General features: G+C 48.8%; 5 protein-coding genes across 5 annotated transcripts; 3 read left to right on the top strand and 2 right to left on the bottom strand.

Moving 5' to 3' along the window:
• Nucleotides 1–404: 404 nt before the first annotated feature.
• Nucleotides 405–4,447, bottom strand: N7471_013849 (uncharacterized protein; the record flags this gene model as incomplete). Its single annotated transcript, XM_057286567.1, has 5 exons — nucleotides 405–1,181; nucleotides 1,398–2,516; nucleotides 2,577–3,228; nucleotides 3,282–3,515; nucleotides 3,570–4,447. The coding sequence occupies 5 exons, from the start codon at nucleotides 4,445–4,447 to the stop codon at nucleotides 405–407; spliced, it is 3,660 nt and encodes a 1,219-aa protein (XP_057129046.1).
• Nucleotides 4,448–6,108: 1,661 nt separating this feature from the next.
• On the top strand, nucleotides 6,109–6,429 carry N7471_013848 (uncharacterized protein; the record flags this gene model as incomplete). The annotated part of the gene is made up of 2 exons (XM_057286566.1): nucleotides 6,109–6,265; nucleotides 6,338–6,429. The coding sequence occupies 2 exons, from the start codon at nucleotides 6,109–6,111 to the stop codon at nucleotides 6,427–6,429; spliced, it is 249 nt and encodes an 82-aa protein (XP_057129045.1).
• An 848-nt stretch (nucleotides 6,430–7,277) lies between these two features.
• N7471_013847 (uncharacterized protein) lies at nucleotides 7,278–7,617 on the bottom strand (the record flags this gene model as incomplete). The annotated part of the gene is made up of 2 exons (XM_057286565.1): nucleotides 7,278–7,319; nucleotides 7,423–7,617. 2 exons carry the CDS (start codon nucleotides 7,615–7,617, stop codon nucleotides 7,278–7,280), a joined length of 237 nt encoding a protein of 78 aa, XP_057129044.1.
• Nucleotides 7,618–7,832: 215 nt separating this feature from the next.
• Nucleotides 7,833–9,947, top strand: N7471_013846 (uncharacterized protein; the record flags this gene model as incomplete). The annotated part of the gene is made up of 1 exon (XM_057286564.1): nucleotides 7,833–9,947. The coding sequence occupies one exon, from the start codon at nucleotides 7,833–7,835 to the stop codon at nucleotides 9,945–9,947; it is 2,115 nt and encodes a 704-aa protein (XP_057129043.1).
• A 1,897-nt stretch (nucleotides 9,948–11,844) lies between these two features.
• N7471_013845 (uncharacterized protein) lies at nucleotides 11,845–12,291 on the top strand (the record flags this gene model as incomplete). Its single annotated transcript, XM_057286563.1, has 1 exon — nucleotides 11,845–12,291. One exon carries the CDS (start codon nucleotides 11,845–11,847, stop codon nucleotides 12,289–12,291), a length of 447 nt encoding a protein of 148 aa, XP_057129042.1.
• Between the last annotated feature and the right edge of the window lie 777 nt (nucleotides 12,292–13,068).

The following is a 13,068-nucleotide window of genomic DNA, read 5'->3' as shown; positions in this document are numbered from 1 at the left end:
AGCACCACCAAGAGGGGTGCAGGCGTTAGTGAGCATGATGGTCGGCATATCTCTCGTATAAAGAAGAAGTCCTGGGAATGGAAACTGGGCACTGTGATCTGGCTGGAGCAACAAGTCATGAGCTTGAAGTCGGAGGTTTACGGGGCCAGTTGATTTAGTCCGGGAGTGAATCGCGGCAAAGACATAAATCCGCTGAGATCTTCCCAGAGCAAAATTCTCGATACGGATCCGGTTGATCGGGTGTCGGATGGCGTTTAATTTGACAGTGACAGTGGCATTTTCCAAGATTGGATCTACAAGTGAGGGGATGGATTTGGAATTCAGGAGGGTAATATCGTCCTCGGTCAATGCTACTTGCCTCATGCGCGTCAAGAACTCATGAAACGAAGGATCTTCGCATTGTCTTATTTGCTCATCGAGAATGATGACATGTTCAAACCTACGCAGATCTGCCGGCCGGCGGCGTCCTCATCAACTCCATGCCTTGGTTCTTTCCATAATGGTGGGCCGCGAACAGGAGAGAACTGGAAGAAATCGCCCATAAGAATCACGATAGGAAGGCCGCCAAAGAGGTCGGGAGAGGATCTCGGCAGTGACCGAGCGACTTTGCATTGATTGTTGATCACGCTTAGCATTCTTAAATCCATCATGCTCATTTCGTCAATAACCAAGATAGTCTTTTGCGCCCGTAGCCTTCTAACGCGGGTGCCGATGGCTGCTTTATAGGAAATATTGATGCCAAGAGAAGTATGATAGGTGTTACCTCCTAAATTGTCTGCTGCAGCCCCCGTGGGGGCGGTCGGGATGATCTCGTGCTTCCGACCAAGAATATCCAGAGCGGCTTCGATGGCCTTAGGTATCTGGGTCTTACCCGTGCCACCTTCTCCCGTAATGCAGAGGAGAAGTTGCTTGCGCCTTGATGGATCACAGTAATGATCAGCCCACATGATAATTTCGGTTAGTAACTTCCGCACCACGAGCGATTGCTTCATATTCAGTAGGATATCTGTGCAGATCAGCGTCAACACTGAATCTGGCGTTGGATTTTCGAGGAGAGCAAGCCGTGCTGGTGTATCACCAGACATGCTTGCGTTTGTCAATACGGGTTGTAGCATGCCATCTTCATCTGCTAGATCAAAGTCATGCAGTTGCGCGGTAGCAGGTTCAGACGGGCCGCCGTCCTGAAATGGTTTCTTATGGTTGGCAAGGCGGCTTTCTCAGTCCCGTAGGAATGTGGGTGGGACAAACTTTAAATCCAAGGAGTGATCGGATCGGAGAGAATGAGTACTGGCAGGAAGCGGGTTTATCCGTGCGGAGTTGTGTGCTCGGCAGAAAGTTGCCAGGATCGCTGTTCTCTTCGCAGCTATAAAACAGTCTCGGCCTCAGGTCTTGCTTACAGTATTATAGGCGGCAATCAAAGTCTCCGCCGTGAATCTTTCATCCTCAGGAGGTACGAAACAATCGTTATCCTGTGCGTCTATCCGCTCAAGGTCGGCCGAATCTATGTGATCAACATGGCGGTCGAACAGCTCGGCGGGGTTGTTCATAGAGTGTCGTAATCTAGCGTCTATCTGGCAATCGTCCTTTGATTTCCGGAGAAGCTCGATATTTGCGGCAAATTCTTGGATATGTGGCGCAAGCGTGGGTTTGACCGACGACCAGATGTGTGACAAAACATTGGTTTCGGGAGGCTCAAAAAGACACATATCGCGTAGTTTGTCCCAGGGAACAAAAAGGCCGAGAAGTATCTCCGCAAGATCATTCGCAATGGCATCGGTCATCGGATGCCCTCCACGGATGGAGTCTTCTGCCGTTTGATACTGTGTGAGTTGGCCACTGAATGGGACTATGGCTATCTGGGACGGTAAGCGGGCGACATGCTGGACACAGGCACTACGTCTCGGGTGGCGCGGGTGAAAGTCAAAGTGATCAGGATGATTCCTTCGCTTGCTTCCTATTTGGACCAGCATGCAGTACTCAAAGAATGAGAAGGCGGCAAGGTCGGCTCCACGCCATTTATAATTGTCGAACAAACTTACTGGAGCTGTATCCCCAGCTTGGAATGTACAGGGCTCGTCGGCAGTTCCAGCGGAATCATCAGCATCTGTACTGGAACCACGTCGAAGATCACGTACGTACTGCCACATGTTGACACGGACGAATCTGGTGTTGACAGTGTAGTAGTTAGGAAGATGGAGCAGGGTACTGGCGACCTGAACACCGCTCACTTTCCGGTCGTGCGCCAGACTATCGAAGCAACGGAGCGCGAAATTATCCATATTCCTTTCCCGAAGCCGCAGATCAGTGGCGGTTGATGGGTCAGCGACTTTTGCCTTTTCGATTGCTTGCTTCAAGAATACTCCTTTCGCTACCATCTGCCATGGAGACACATCGTCTTTAGTGGCGTAGTTGGCGATGTAGTAGACTAGAGCCAACGATTTCGAGACGGTCGGGATCCAAGAGATGTCGTGATTTGGACGGAGACAGCTGGCAATGGTGGGATTCCACGGATTTATCTAGGGATGATTCCGAGCTAAGTGAATCACCCCGAGATCGTCGATTTTGGACGATGGAACGATTTCACGGGGCATCCCAAAGCGACACGTGCTTTTAGACCGGTCTGTCGGGCGGTACTTGAAACACGTGGCGAAGTGCCTTTTGGAGTGCAATTGTTTAGACCGAGCAATGTTGCTATCATTAAATAGTCCAAGGTGGAAATCATGATCTGATTCTGGGTCGGAAGCAGAGGGGCCCATTGGCGCAAGATTGACTTTCGGATCAACGGGAGTACTCTCATCTACGCTCTGGATGATGACACTTTCGAGGCAGTGGAGAACGCGCGTAGCAAAGTCGGCGTCGGCAAGGACGCCGCTTCGCAGATTAGCAAATGAGAGGTTGCCTTTGAGCCACACCATTGCGTGTAAATGCAACATCCCTCTGCCATTGATCTCAACCACGCCATAATGATTTGAAACATCTCCGAGAATTCCAGTGCGATCGCGCCCGCTAGCGAACAAACCCTCCAAAACAGCGGTACAAACACTATGGAAAAATGAGGCAACCGCCCCTGGGTTGGACGTAGCGGTCGCATCTCGAATAACGGAATTCGAGGCGGACAAGATATCGTCGGAATACTCAATACCAGCCAAGATGATGACAAGTGGACTTCGTAAATCTGAGGGATTGATGGTAATCCAAAAGCAGGCATTCCAAAACAGACGATGAGACCTCGGATTTCAGAACGCATTCTCAATTTCTGAGCGAAAGACCCAGGAACCCACATGGCAATTGCTTTCATAACATGTAGCAGACGGGAAACCGGTGGATCTTTGACTTCATGAAGGTTTTCTAGATCGCGAAGCGCAGCACGAAGCCGATCCTCTGTAAGAGAAGAAATATCGCCAGTGGTTGATGACCAGTGCCGACGTTGAAGAACCAACTTATTCCCGAGTGAAGATTTTCGAATCTGTAGCACATCGTATATCAGATACATAAAGGTTCTGTGGCGCGCGAATCTGCTCTAGTCAGAAACGAAAGCTCACAAATGAGTAGCAGCCAGTGACTCATACCTCCTGCTGTGGTGCTTCAGTGCCCACTCCGCAAATGAAGATAAAAAGACGTCCAAAGGGCGTTCGTCCAGATGACCTCCAATGCCCAGCGAAAACAAAGTTGGAAAGGCACCAGTAAAGTACGCTGCATCATGCCAATGGTCTACAAGGGTTGCCTGGCCCCGGATTCTGTAAGAAAGGCTAGGTATTTGCTGCTGGCCATGTGTAAGTGTATGTTGGATGGATGATGCGGGAGGGTTTGCAACTATGTCCAACAAGGCTTTCAAGAGGCGCCTCTCGGGGCTCTGACGTTCACCGTTAATACCGGTGGAAACAGACCCAGTCACCAGTGGCGCATTTATACCCATCTCCCAGTCAGTATCTTGTGCGGCCTGGAAATCATTTTCGTGGTTACTAGCATCCAAATGAACCGAGTAGCCCTCTCGTTCCAGGCTATCTGGCACATCCACAGAAATGATCTTCTCTTCAAGTTCGGCTGGAATGAAGTCGTCATCCCACGTGTCGATCACTTGAGGGTTGACGATAACATTGTGATAAACATGATTATGTCGTGTTAGATATTGGAGAGCCCTAAGTACCCTATGCTTTCGTACCAGCAAAAATGGAGATAAATCCGCGTAGGTGGCGGGCTGTTTTCCCAACCAAAACACCCTAATCACATAATGCAACATTAATGCTGGGCTCGGAAGAATTTCAAGAAGTGGCTCTGGGTCCTGCGGGATGACGATGAAGTGGCCGCGCAGAGCACGATGGGATACCGGTGACGTGTGGCCCCCAGGGCGCAACTTCAAAATTATTCCGAGGGGATGGCACCTAGCAATAAGACACTCCTCGACTGGGGTAAGGCCTTCAAGCGCCGACGGATAATTTTGACACATTGTCATGTTCACACGGTTCAACGCAGAAAATCTCGGAACAGAATTTTGAGATAGAGACTTGAGGCAGGTCAAACATATATCCCACTCGTCGTCATGTTTGCCACATTAGTCAAGGTGGGCAGCTAGCGGCTCAAGCAAAGGGTCGCTGTCCTCCATTTCAACAATTTCGGAAACAGGTACAAATCTTCCGGATGATGAGCACACACCTTGCTTTGCGGCATTTTCTATATGTTTTTGATATCGGGCGATGCAAGCTCTTATTTGAGCTTCAGTTAGCACCGGTGGAAAAGTCGCAGAGGCTGAATGTCTCGATTCAAGATCATCGCGCAGCAACTTTAGAGCTTTATCGATAATGTAGGCAAAGTCAGCATCGGTGTCCTGCATGTGTCTTTTGGGTTGTGGAAGCGTTCGAGACGGGCCCGAGCTCTTCGTCGGGGTGGCAGATTGGACCGAGCCAGGTAGGTAAGGAATCGATCGTTGGCTGTGGGGATCCGTTTCCGGGAAACCATTGATCGAAGCTCCTAGAGTATAGTGAGACCGGGAGGTTGGAGACACCCCATCCCGAACTAAACAATCTATTGGAACGGTAGCCGGATTGGGCACAAGTGGTGCGTCATCTTCCGAGACTGTGGGTTACACGGTCTCGTAATCGTATCCAGAGTCGGTCTTGGAGCAAGAAGGCGAGGAGGTGATGAAACACATTGCCCGTAAGGACTGGAGCGGATCCCGGAGATTATTTCAGGTGGGGATGCTGGGAGAGTTGGTGGCAGTACGGCAGACGGGATGCCAGGTTCGACGAAGGTGGAATGGACGTTTGACGGGGTAAAATAGGAAGGGGGAGGAAAGTGAGGATAGGGCCGGGCCAGTTGGGATGGTAGCGCCGGGGTTGGTAAAAAACCAGTAGCTACGAAGTCATCATTGTGACGACTTGGCAAATCGTACGAGGGAGGGGGGAAAGGACATGGACGTGAGACTGATGGGGTGGGTGGAAGACATGTAAGAGGCGGGGAATCGGGATGTACAAGAGCAGTTGTAGAAACACGAAGCGGTGTATCTGGACACGTCATCAGCGCACTACCAATCCGAGGGAGAAACTATGAGGTACAGTATATAAATTGAAAACATCTAGTAAGATCGTGGGATCTATAGATAAGTGGCGGGCGCACGGGATGATGCGTTGCATCATCTCGCTTTTCTGTGAAGTCGCCTTGGCCTAACTACGGATATATTTTCACGGCATTAGGATGCTTCACCATTTCTGATAAATCGCGTTATATCACTGCTAGAGTCTCTATCATCTACATTCGAAATCAAATTACTGCCGTCTTTGGTACACAAAGGGCCCTTTCCGGTGACAAAAAACAGAGGGACGGATGGTGTTTTGACCTTCACGTATTATATTCCCATTGCCTCAAGCTGTGCAATTAGCTGGGGTGGTGTCACATCCTCAGGTGATGGCCGCAAGGGGGGGGGGAATCAAAGGATGACGCTGATGCCGAGCTATATGCAGTAACTTAGTGTTTCTTTACTTTAAAGTCCAAGATTCTGAGACATGGCACTATTGCCCAAGCCACATCAGAATCTACCGAGAAAGGCGTGGTCTTACCTGCTAGAATGTCATGGACAGTTTGACTTCTTATAATAGCATGTGGGGGTATATAATGGGCAATAAGATACTCCCTAGCAACACTCGCTTGGGCTGCTTCTGGAATCGACAACGAAAGTGCATCAACAATCTCCTCGGCGCGGAAGATAAAAAAGCCGTGAAGAGCCGCCGTATTAATCTGAAGGAGAGTGCAGTTTCTGCTGCCAAAACGGGTATGCCTTTCCAGCATCCAATTTCCAGCATGTCTTCTCTGAGAAAAGAGCGAGATATAAATGCTCCTATAGCCAGGGTCCCAGCTCAAATGCTGCTCTACTGCGTCGCCAAACTCTTGGAGAGTATCGTCTTCTTCCTGTTCGTCCCCTTCACCATCATATAACGTAACCGTATCATCTGCCTCGAGCCCCTCATATGTCAAAGGTCGTCATAGAATCCTCATATTGGACTCTATAGAGAGTACTAGGGACATCGGCTAGATGGAGGCTAAATGTATTCATTAGTATATGCCAATTGATGAGAGGCGTCCTTCATACCGATCAGTTACACGAGAGAACGCTTACCGAGCAGGTATACTTTGCGGTACGGCACGAATTGGAGAATGAAGAGAAGTCCCAAAAACCTGGCGCCTTGATCACTCTAAAGGATAGCACCTCCTCGAGCCGAGGGCAATCTCAATATATTTCTTTTACCGCAGGGTTTCATCAAGTTTGGGGGTATTCAATGTCAATGCATTGCGGCCCAACCCCGCTTCCAATTCATTAGCAAACACGCAGTGCAAACGAATGGCAAGCCAATAAAAATACAACATTATGAAAGTGCGTAGCAAGAGCATGCATGCAACCAGCGTGCGTGACCAACAAATAAGCTGTAAGTCGATGAACGCTAGGGTTAGGGGTTCAGCTGATAGGGTTGTGAGTGAAATAAGCCAGTAAATCACAATATGAAACGCTAACACTAAACCACGATGATGAATGCTTGAGCAGCAATCAAAAGTGGGCGTGGAAAGAGGAAATAGCGAACCAGAGGATAGAAGTGGGTCAATGTAGCGAATGAGGATCCAGAATTTGGGTAACAACAGCATAATAAATAAAGTTTGAGAACAGGGGTGTTCACTAGTAACTATACATGAGTCATTGTTATATTACCGTAATTTCCCGTAGAAATATTTCATGCCAACAGACCAAACAGGAGAAATCCTAGAAATCTGGTGAGAGCCTCTTCCGCTCCTTACGTTATAGTCTCCTCGGCAAGGGCATCCTTCGCCTCCTCCTATTACATTTCAGCGTCATCTGAAGCTGAGCCCTAGTTTTCATCAAGCGCAGGGCAAGGCGGTGCCACGCTCCGCAGCCGGAGGAATGAGCCATCCACTCACAACCGAGTGGATAATTCTGTGCACTTTAGTCGCATATGAATGGTCGGGGCAGTTAGTGATGTAGGTGGGCCCGCCCTTGTTCCTGGACAGGATAACCGTGCCAAGCCCAGCAACACCGGGTAGTGTGTTGGTGGGCTTGGCACGGTTATCTGCCACTGTGGTGTCCCACCGATCGTGCACACCGCAGGGGCCCATCCCTCGACTGTTTCGTTCTTTGCTCTCCAGCCAGATCACTTCAGCCTACCCACATACCAATCTATCCTTCAGTTAATCTGCCTTGTGCAGAAATATCGCCCAAATACGCCGCCTCATTGGCCCCACCCTCAACTCATTCTCATATTTTATATTGGGACAGACATCGCGTACTCTGCTCACTGTATCAACTGGTAGTTCGGAGATGGACGGCGAGTATGGCTCTCACTAGTGGTCTTTTGACTCTTACTCTGGACGATACGGGCACGCCTGTCTGCAAGCCTTTTGTCACAACACCTCTGAGAGACGAGGGAACGGCACTAGCAGAACCCAACCGGAGCTCGAATTCTACGGACGAGAAGAAGATGGAGACGCCGCAGAAATGCACAGGTTTCGACGCCTCCTTGAGTCGAATTTATCGTTATCATCCGGTCCCTACCTTGATTCTTGATGAGGATTGGTGCATCGTGGAAGTTTCAGACAGTCATTGTACCTTCTCGGGTCAATCTAGGGATGAACTGGTAGGCACTTGCGCCTGCGACGTTCCGGTCTACATCATTCCTGCGCCGGACACTTCTACTTTATATGGAGCGCTACGTGCAGCTATCAGCTCGAAAGAGGTTCAAATCATTCAGGGTATACACGCCAAAAGCAAAAATTCGATATATCAGCTTCGCATAACGCCAATCTTCGAAAAATCATCATTGATCTTTGTCGTATTGGAGGCACAAGACACTTCAAAAGATCACTGGGTCGCGACTGATGAACAGCACACCTACATGAACGAAACTTACAAAATATTGGTCGATGCTGTGAAAGATTACGCCATCTTTATGCTCGACACTCGGGGCAACATCACCACGTGGAATCCTGGCGCCGCGATATTGAAGGGATACTCTTCCTCGGAAATCATCGGCAAGCACTTCTCCATTTTCTATAGTCCTGAGGACCGTGATATAGAAAAGCCAGGTAGATGTCTAGCACGGGCTTTACAGGAGGGAAGGATGGAAGATGAAGGCTGGCGATATCGACAAGATGGATCGCGTTTTTGGGCCAACGTGATGATCACGCCCATTCACCAATTTGGTCGTCACGTTGGCTTTGTCAAGGTCACGCGTGACCTCACGGGACGGAAGGCTGCTGAGACACGCATGATCGCAGCCTTCGAGGAGTCAGCGAAGATGAAGACGGATTTCTTGGCAAATATGAGCCATGAGATACGGAACCCCATGAACGGTATGCAGCTTGCGCTCGCGATGATCAAGGACACCGATCTTACCGACCAGCAACTTGAATACGCTTCGATCATTGAGGACTCGACATCGATCTTGCTCCAGATTATCAACGACATCCTCGACTACTCGAAGCTGTCATCTGGGTCTTTTTCTCTTCACTCCGACGTCGTGGATATCAAGGGCATTCTTGATGCTGTCATGCGCAACTGCAGGTCTCTCTTGAAACCCGGAGTTGAGCTGGATTGTTCGATCCCACCGGACTTCCCTAAAGCTGTGCGTGGTGATACTTTACGGTATCGCCAGGTGGTTCAGAATATGCTTGGGAACGCAGTGAAATTTACGGAGACGGGCTATATTCGGCTCTCTACTACTTTCTCTCTCGTCGAATCTGACCCGCAGGCATACATGGTTACAACAGAGTTTGCGGACACTGGAGTTGGAATTCCTGATTTTGCTCTCAATACTCTCTTCACACCTTTTACGCAATTTACCGATTCCGCAGCCCAGAAGTACCAAGGCACTGGCCTTGGTCTTTCGATTTGCAAAACTTTAGCTGAGCTTATGGACGGTACGGTGGGCTACAGGCCTGGTCCACAAAGCAAAGGCAGTGTGTTCTGGTTCACAGCCAGAATGGGTCGCATAGACATAGGCTATTCAAACAAGCAGCCTGCCATGCCTTCAATCGATGATGCGAAGGACCTCTTGAATAGAGTGCGGGAGATTGCGCCGCGCAAGCGTATTTTACTTGTCGAGGATAACCTTGTCAACCATATGGTAATGCTCAAGCTTCTTCAAAGCCTTGGTTTCAAGCGCATCGATGTTGCCTGGGACGGGGCGGAGGCCGTTCGACAAGTCAAGCAAACGACTTTGTCCTACAATGTGGTTCTCATGGACATCAGCATGCCGGTGCTAGATGGTTTGGAAGCGACATCGCAAATCAGAGGCATGGGCATTGACGTGCCTATCGTTGCCCTTACAGCAAATGCGCTAAAGGGAGATATGGAGACGTATCTTGCTAAGGGGATGAATGATTATATCGGAAAACCGATCCACCGCGAACAGTTGTTGCAGGTTCTCTGGAAATGGATGGGGACCTGACAGGCCCTTTAAACAGAATGTTAAATACAGTACAGTCGGATCGGTCTTCTCGTCCATCAAGCATCCTCTGTGACAGAATACTTTCCTGTTCTCCCTTTCCCGTTCGGGCCAGGCCTGGAGGAAGGAAAAGTATGATCGTCCACCTACTTGAAACAAGTACCCAGATTGCCTCGACAGAGATATCTCGACCACATCTGGAGCTGCTTTTCAATGGCAATCTTGTTGAAGCGCTTGGTCATATTACGCTGGGATTGATCGTTGAGTGGCACAAGAATCGCAGTGTCATTAGCTTAGCCCTTATCCCGTCGTTGCGGGGTTTTTGTCGAAGATGAACCTACAACCACATCTGATAGAGTCCCCCTGATCCCTCTTCCTCTCCGCATTGCTGAGCTTGTCGACACAAACGAGCGAGCGGGAACAAATCATTCGGACATACACGGAGCTGTATGCTATCAAAAATGTTTGTCTCGTCCCTGTTGGACCGAAGGTTGTTTGGTTTGATTCCGAAGCCTGCGTTTTTCTATCCAAGCCCGAGCACTATGTGCAAGCCCATATACATTGAATGTCACTGCAGCTGGAGGTCAGTCAAGCTATCCAATATCATTTGTCCATGGAGACCGTCTTCTAACATATCGCAATTGGCGGCGCAAGCAGGTCTTGCCAGCAAATCACCGACTTCTCTACCTCCCGAGCTCACTGTCCTTTGAGCATCGATGATGTTTCCGCAAACTCATCGCGTCCGGACGATCTCTGGCATATCACTGTTCGCCTAATTCACAGAAGGTGGGTACGATTATTGTAACAGCACCACAAGAGCCCTCGGGTTGTAGGACCTCTTGGACTCTCCCGTACAGTCTATACTGAAATTTCTACCCCTAATAAGCGCTCACGTCATATTTGCTTTGGAAGGATGGTTTAGGTGCATGCCTGCGACGACTACACGTAGATCAGATTAACCCTGTGCGAATATCATCCGGTCCTGAACGGCGATCGTAGAGATATATTTTTTCCAGGTCTGGTTTCAGATGGCTTATGTTGAACCCCGATCGGACTTCAATCGTGCTATATCAGCAGCGGAGCATGCTGTGTCGCATGGCTCAGGAATACGTCCACAGAAAGTAACGATCGTTTCTTCATCGCTGTAGTGGACATTCTACGAGAGCTTGGGTGGACTATGAATCGTAATTACTGACGGGAAATTCTTCACAAAGTTGCGACGGCTCCTACATGTAGAAGGAGCTGATCGGATATTCTTGAGCCAAAGCTTCCCAATGACACGTTGAACACGAGGGAAAGCTACTCTCACTCTCGCAATCGCTCTATGATGTAGGTATTCTAGTGTAGAAAAGGTTCAAGTGACTAGCAATAGTCATCGCAAGCAATTTCTTTGACGACGCAAGAAACAGAGCCTATCGCATAATCATCTTGAATTGAGCCCACGATTCGGATTTTCGAGACACATCACATGGCTCTACACCCGAAGGTCTGATCTTGTGCGTACAGTATATTGCGTGATCATAGATGAGCAATGTGTGAATCAGATCATCTCAACTGAGTTGGAGGCTGTACGTCAAGGTGTGACCAACAGGGATCAAAATTGCCTTGCGGAATCAAAAAAATGCAATTGAAGTTTCTATGATGTGGGTGACATGGCAAGAAACCGCGCTGCCTCCATGAGACGTTGACCACCCCTCTCTTCACCGCCCGACCATTCGCTACAACAGTAATGTTTCGCTACACACATTTCACCACATCGACACCAACACTGATCAACACATCAACACTCATCAACACTGTTGGTTGATAAGTAATGCTTCGGTGTTCATATTATTGATGGGAGTTGATTGTGTGTTGTTGTATGTTAATTACAGGTAGGCTAGTAGACAGGTATATATGTATGCACGTGATCGCAGCCCCCTTGATCATCTCAGTGAACGGGATATTCAACAAACACATCAACACCAACACTCATCAACACCAACTCTCACCAACACCAACTCTCACCAACACCAACTCTCACCAACACCAACTCTCACCAACACCAACTCTCACCAACACCAACTCTCACCAACACCAACTCTCACCAACACCAACTCTCACCAACACCAACTCTCACCAACACCAACTCTCACCAACACCAACTCTCACCAACACCAACTCTCACCAACACCAACTCTCACCAACACCAACTCTCACCAACACCAACTCTCACCAACACCAACTCTCACCAACTCTCACCAACATGTTTGCTCTACGCCTGAACGAAGGGTGCCAATTTCACTACGGCGAGGGGACTATCGGACCGCAAACTATCAGTACAGAACATTTGGGACGCCCCCTTTGATAACAATGACACTTTATTTGTTATTTTATAATTTTGGTATTGAATTTCGGATGATCTATCTAGGGCTCATTCTATCTATCCGATGATGATCCTTCGGGATAAGAAACAGAATATGAGGAGGTTGGGCAGGTCTTTGCTTCTTCGAATACTGTTGAATACTCGAATACTGGTCCCTAACACCACGAAGAGGTGCCTGCACGTCGCTAGGCCTTGTTGTCGCAGCAATCCTACGGGATAGTCTTGTTATCGCAGCACCTTTTTCTCGCAGCATTCCCCTGCGAAGCACACTTCGTATCGCAGAGAAGCGAGGGTGAGACAGAGACTGCACAAAATAAAAGGGACCAGCAACACTGAGAGGGCGCAAGTGTGAGCGTTTTTGACTGTTCAAACGACGAAAATATTGACGTATTGGTTCATCTACAATTCGCAATCTTCGGATTTTTACAATCGGACAAATGATGATGGACAATTTCATTAACACGCAACCTTCGCCGAAGCGATAATCCGATATGTAGCTGGTTGTGCGCTAAACTACAATCCTATACTTGAGGCTAATCGATCAAACCGTTTACGCAATCGCCTCGCGTCCAGTATAACCTTTCATTTGTGGCTTCAACAACCAAACTGCCTTCCAAGATCACATGGTGACATGTGTGAGGGATAGTGGATCCTAAATTTTGACCGTCTGGGGAGAATGCCACTAATGTAAATCGATTGGTGTGGCAATGAAGCAACTGTCGCTCTGTCTGTATTCGTATCCCGAGCCTGTTTATGTTC

Source organism: Penicillium samsonianum (assembly GCF_028829775.1).
Source record: "Penicillium samsonianum strain IBT 33392 chromosome Unknown utg000010l_segment0_segment0, whole genome shotgun sequence".
NCBI classification, from domain to species: domain Eukaryota; kingdom Fungi; phylum Ascomycota; class Eurotiomycetes; order Eurotiales; family Aspergillaceae; genus Penicillium; species Penicillium samsonianum.
Note: the sequence above shows the minus strand (reverse complement) of the source record. Positions and strands in the feature narration are given on the sequence as shown.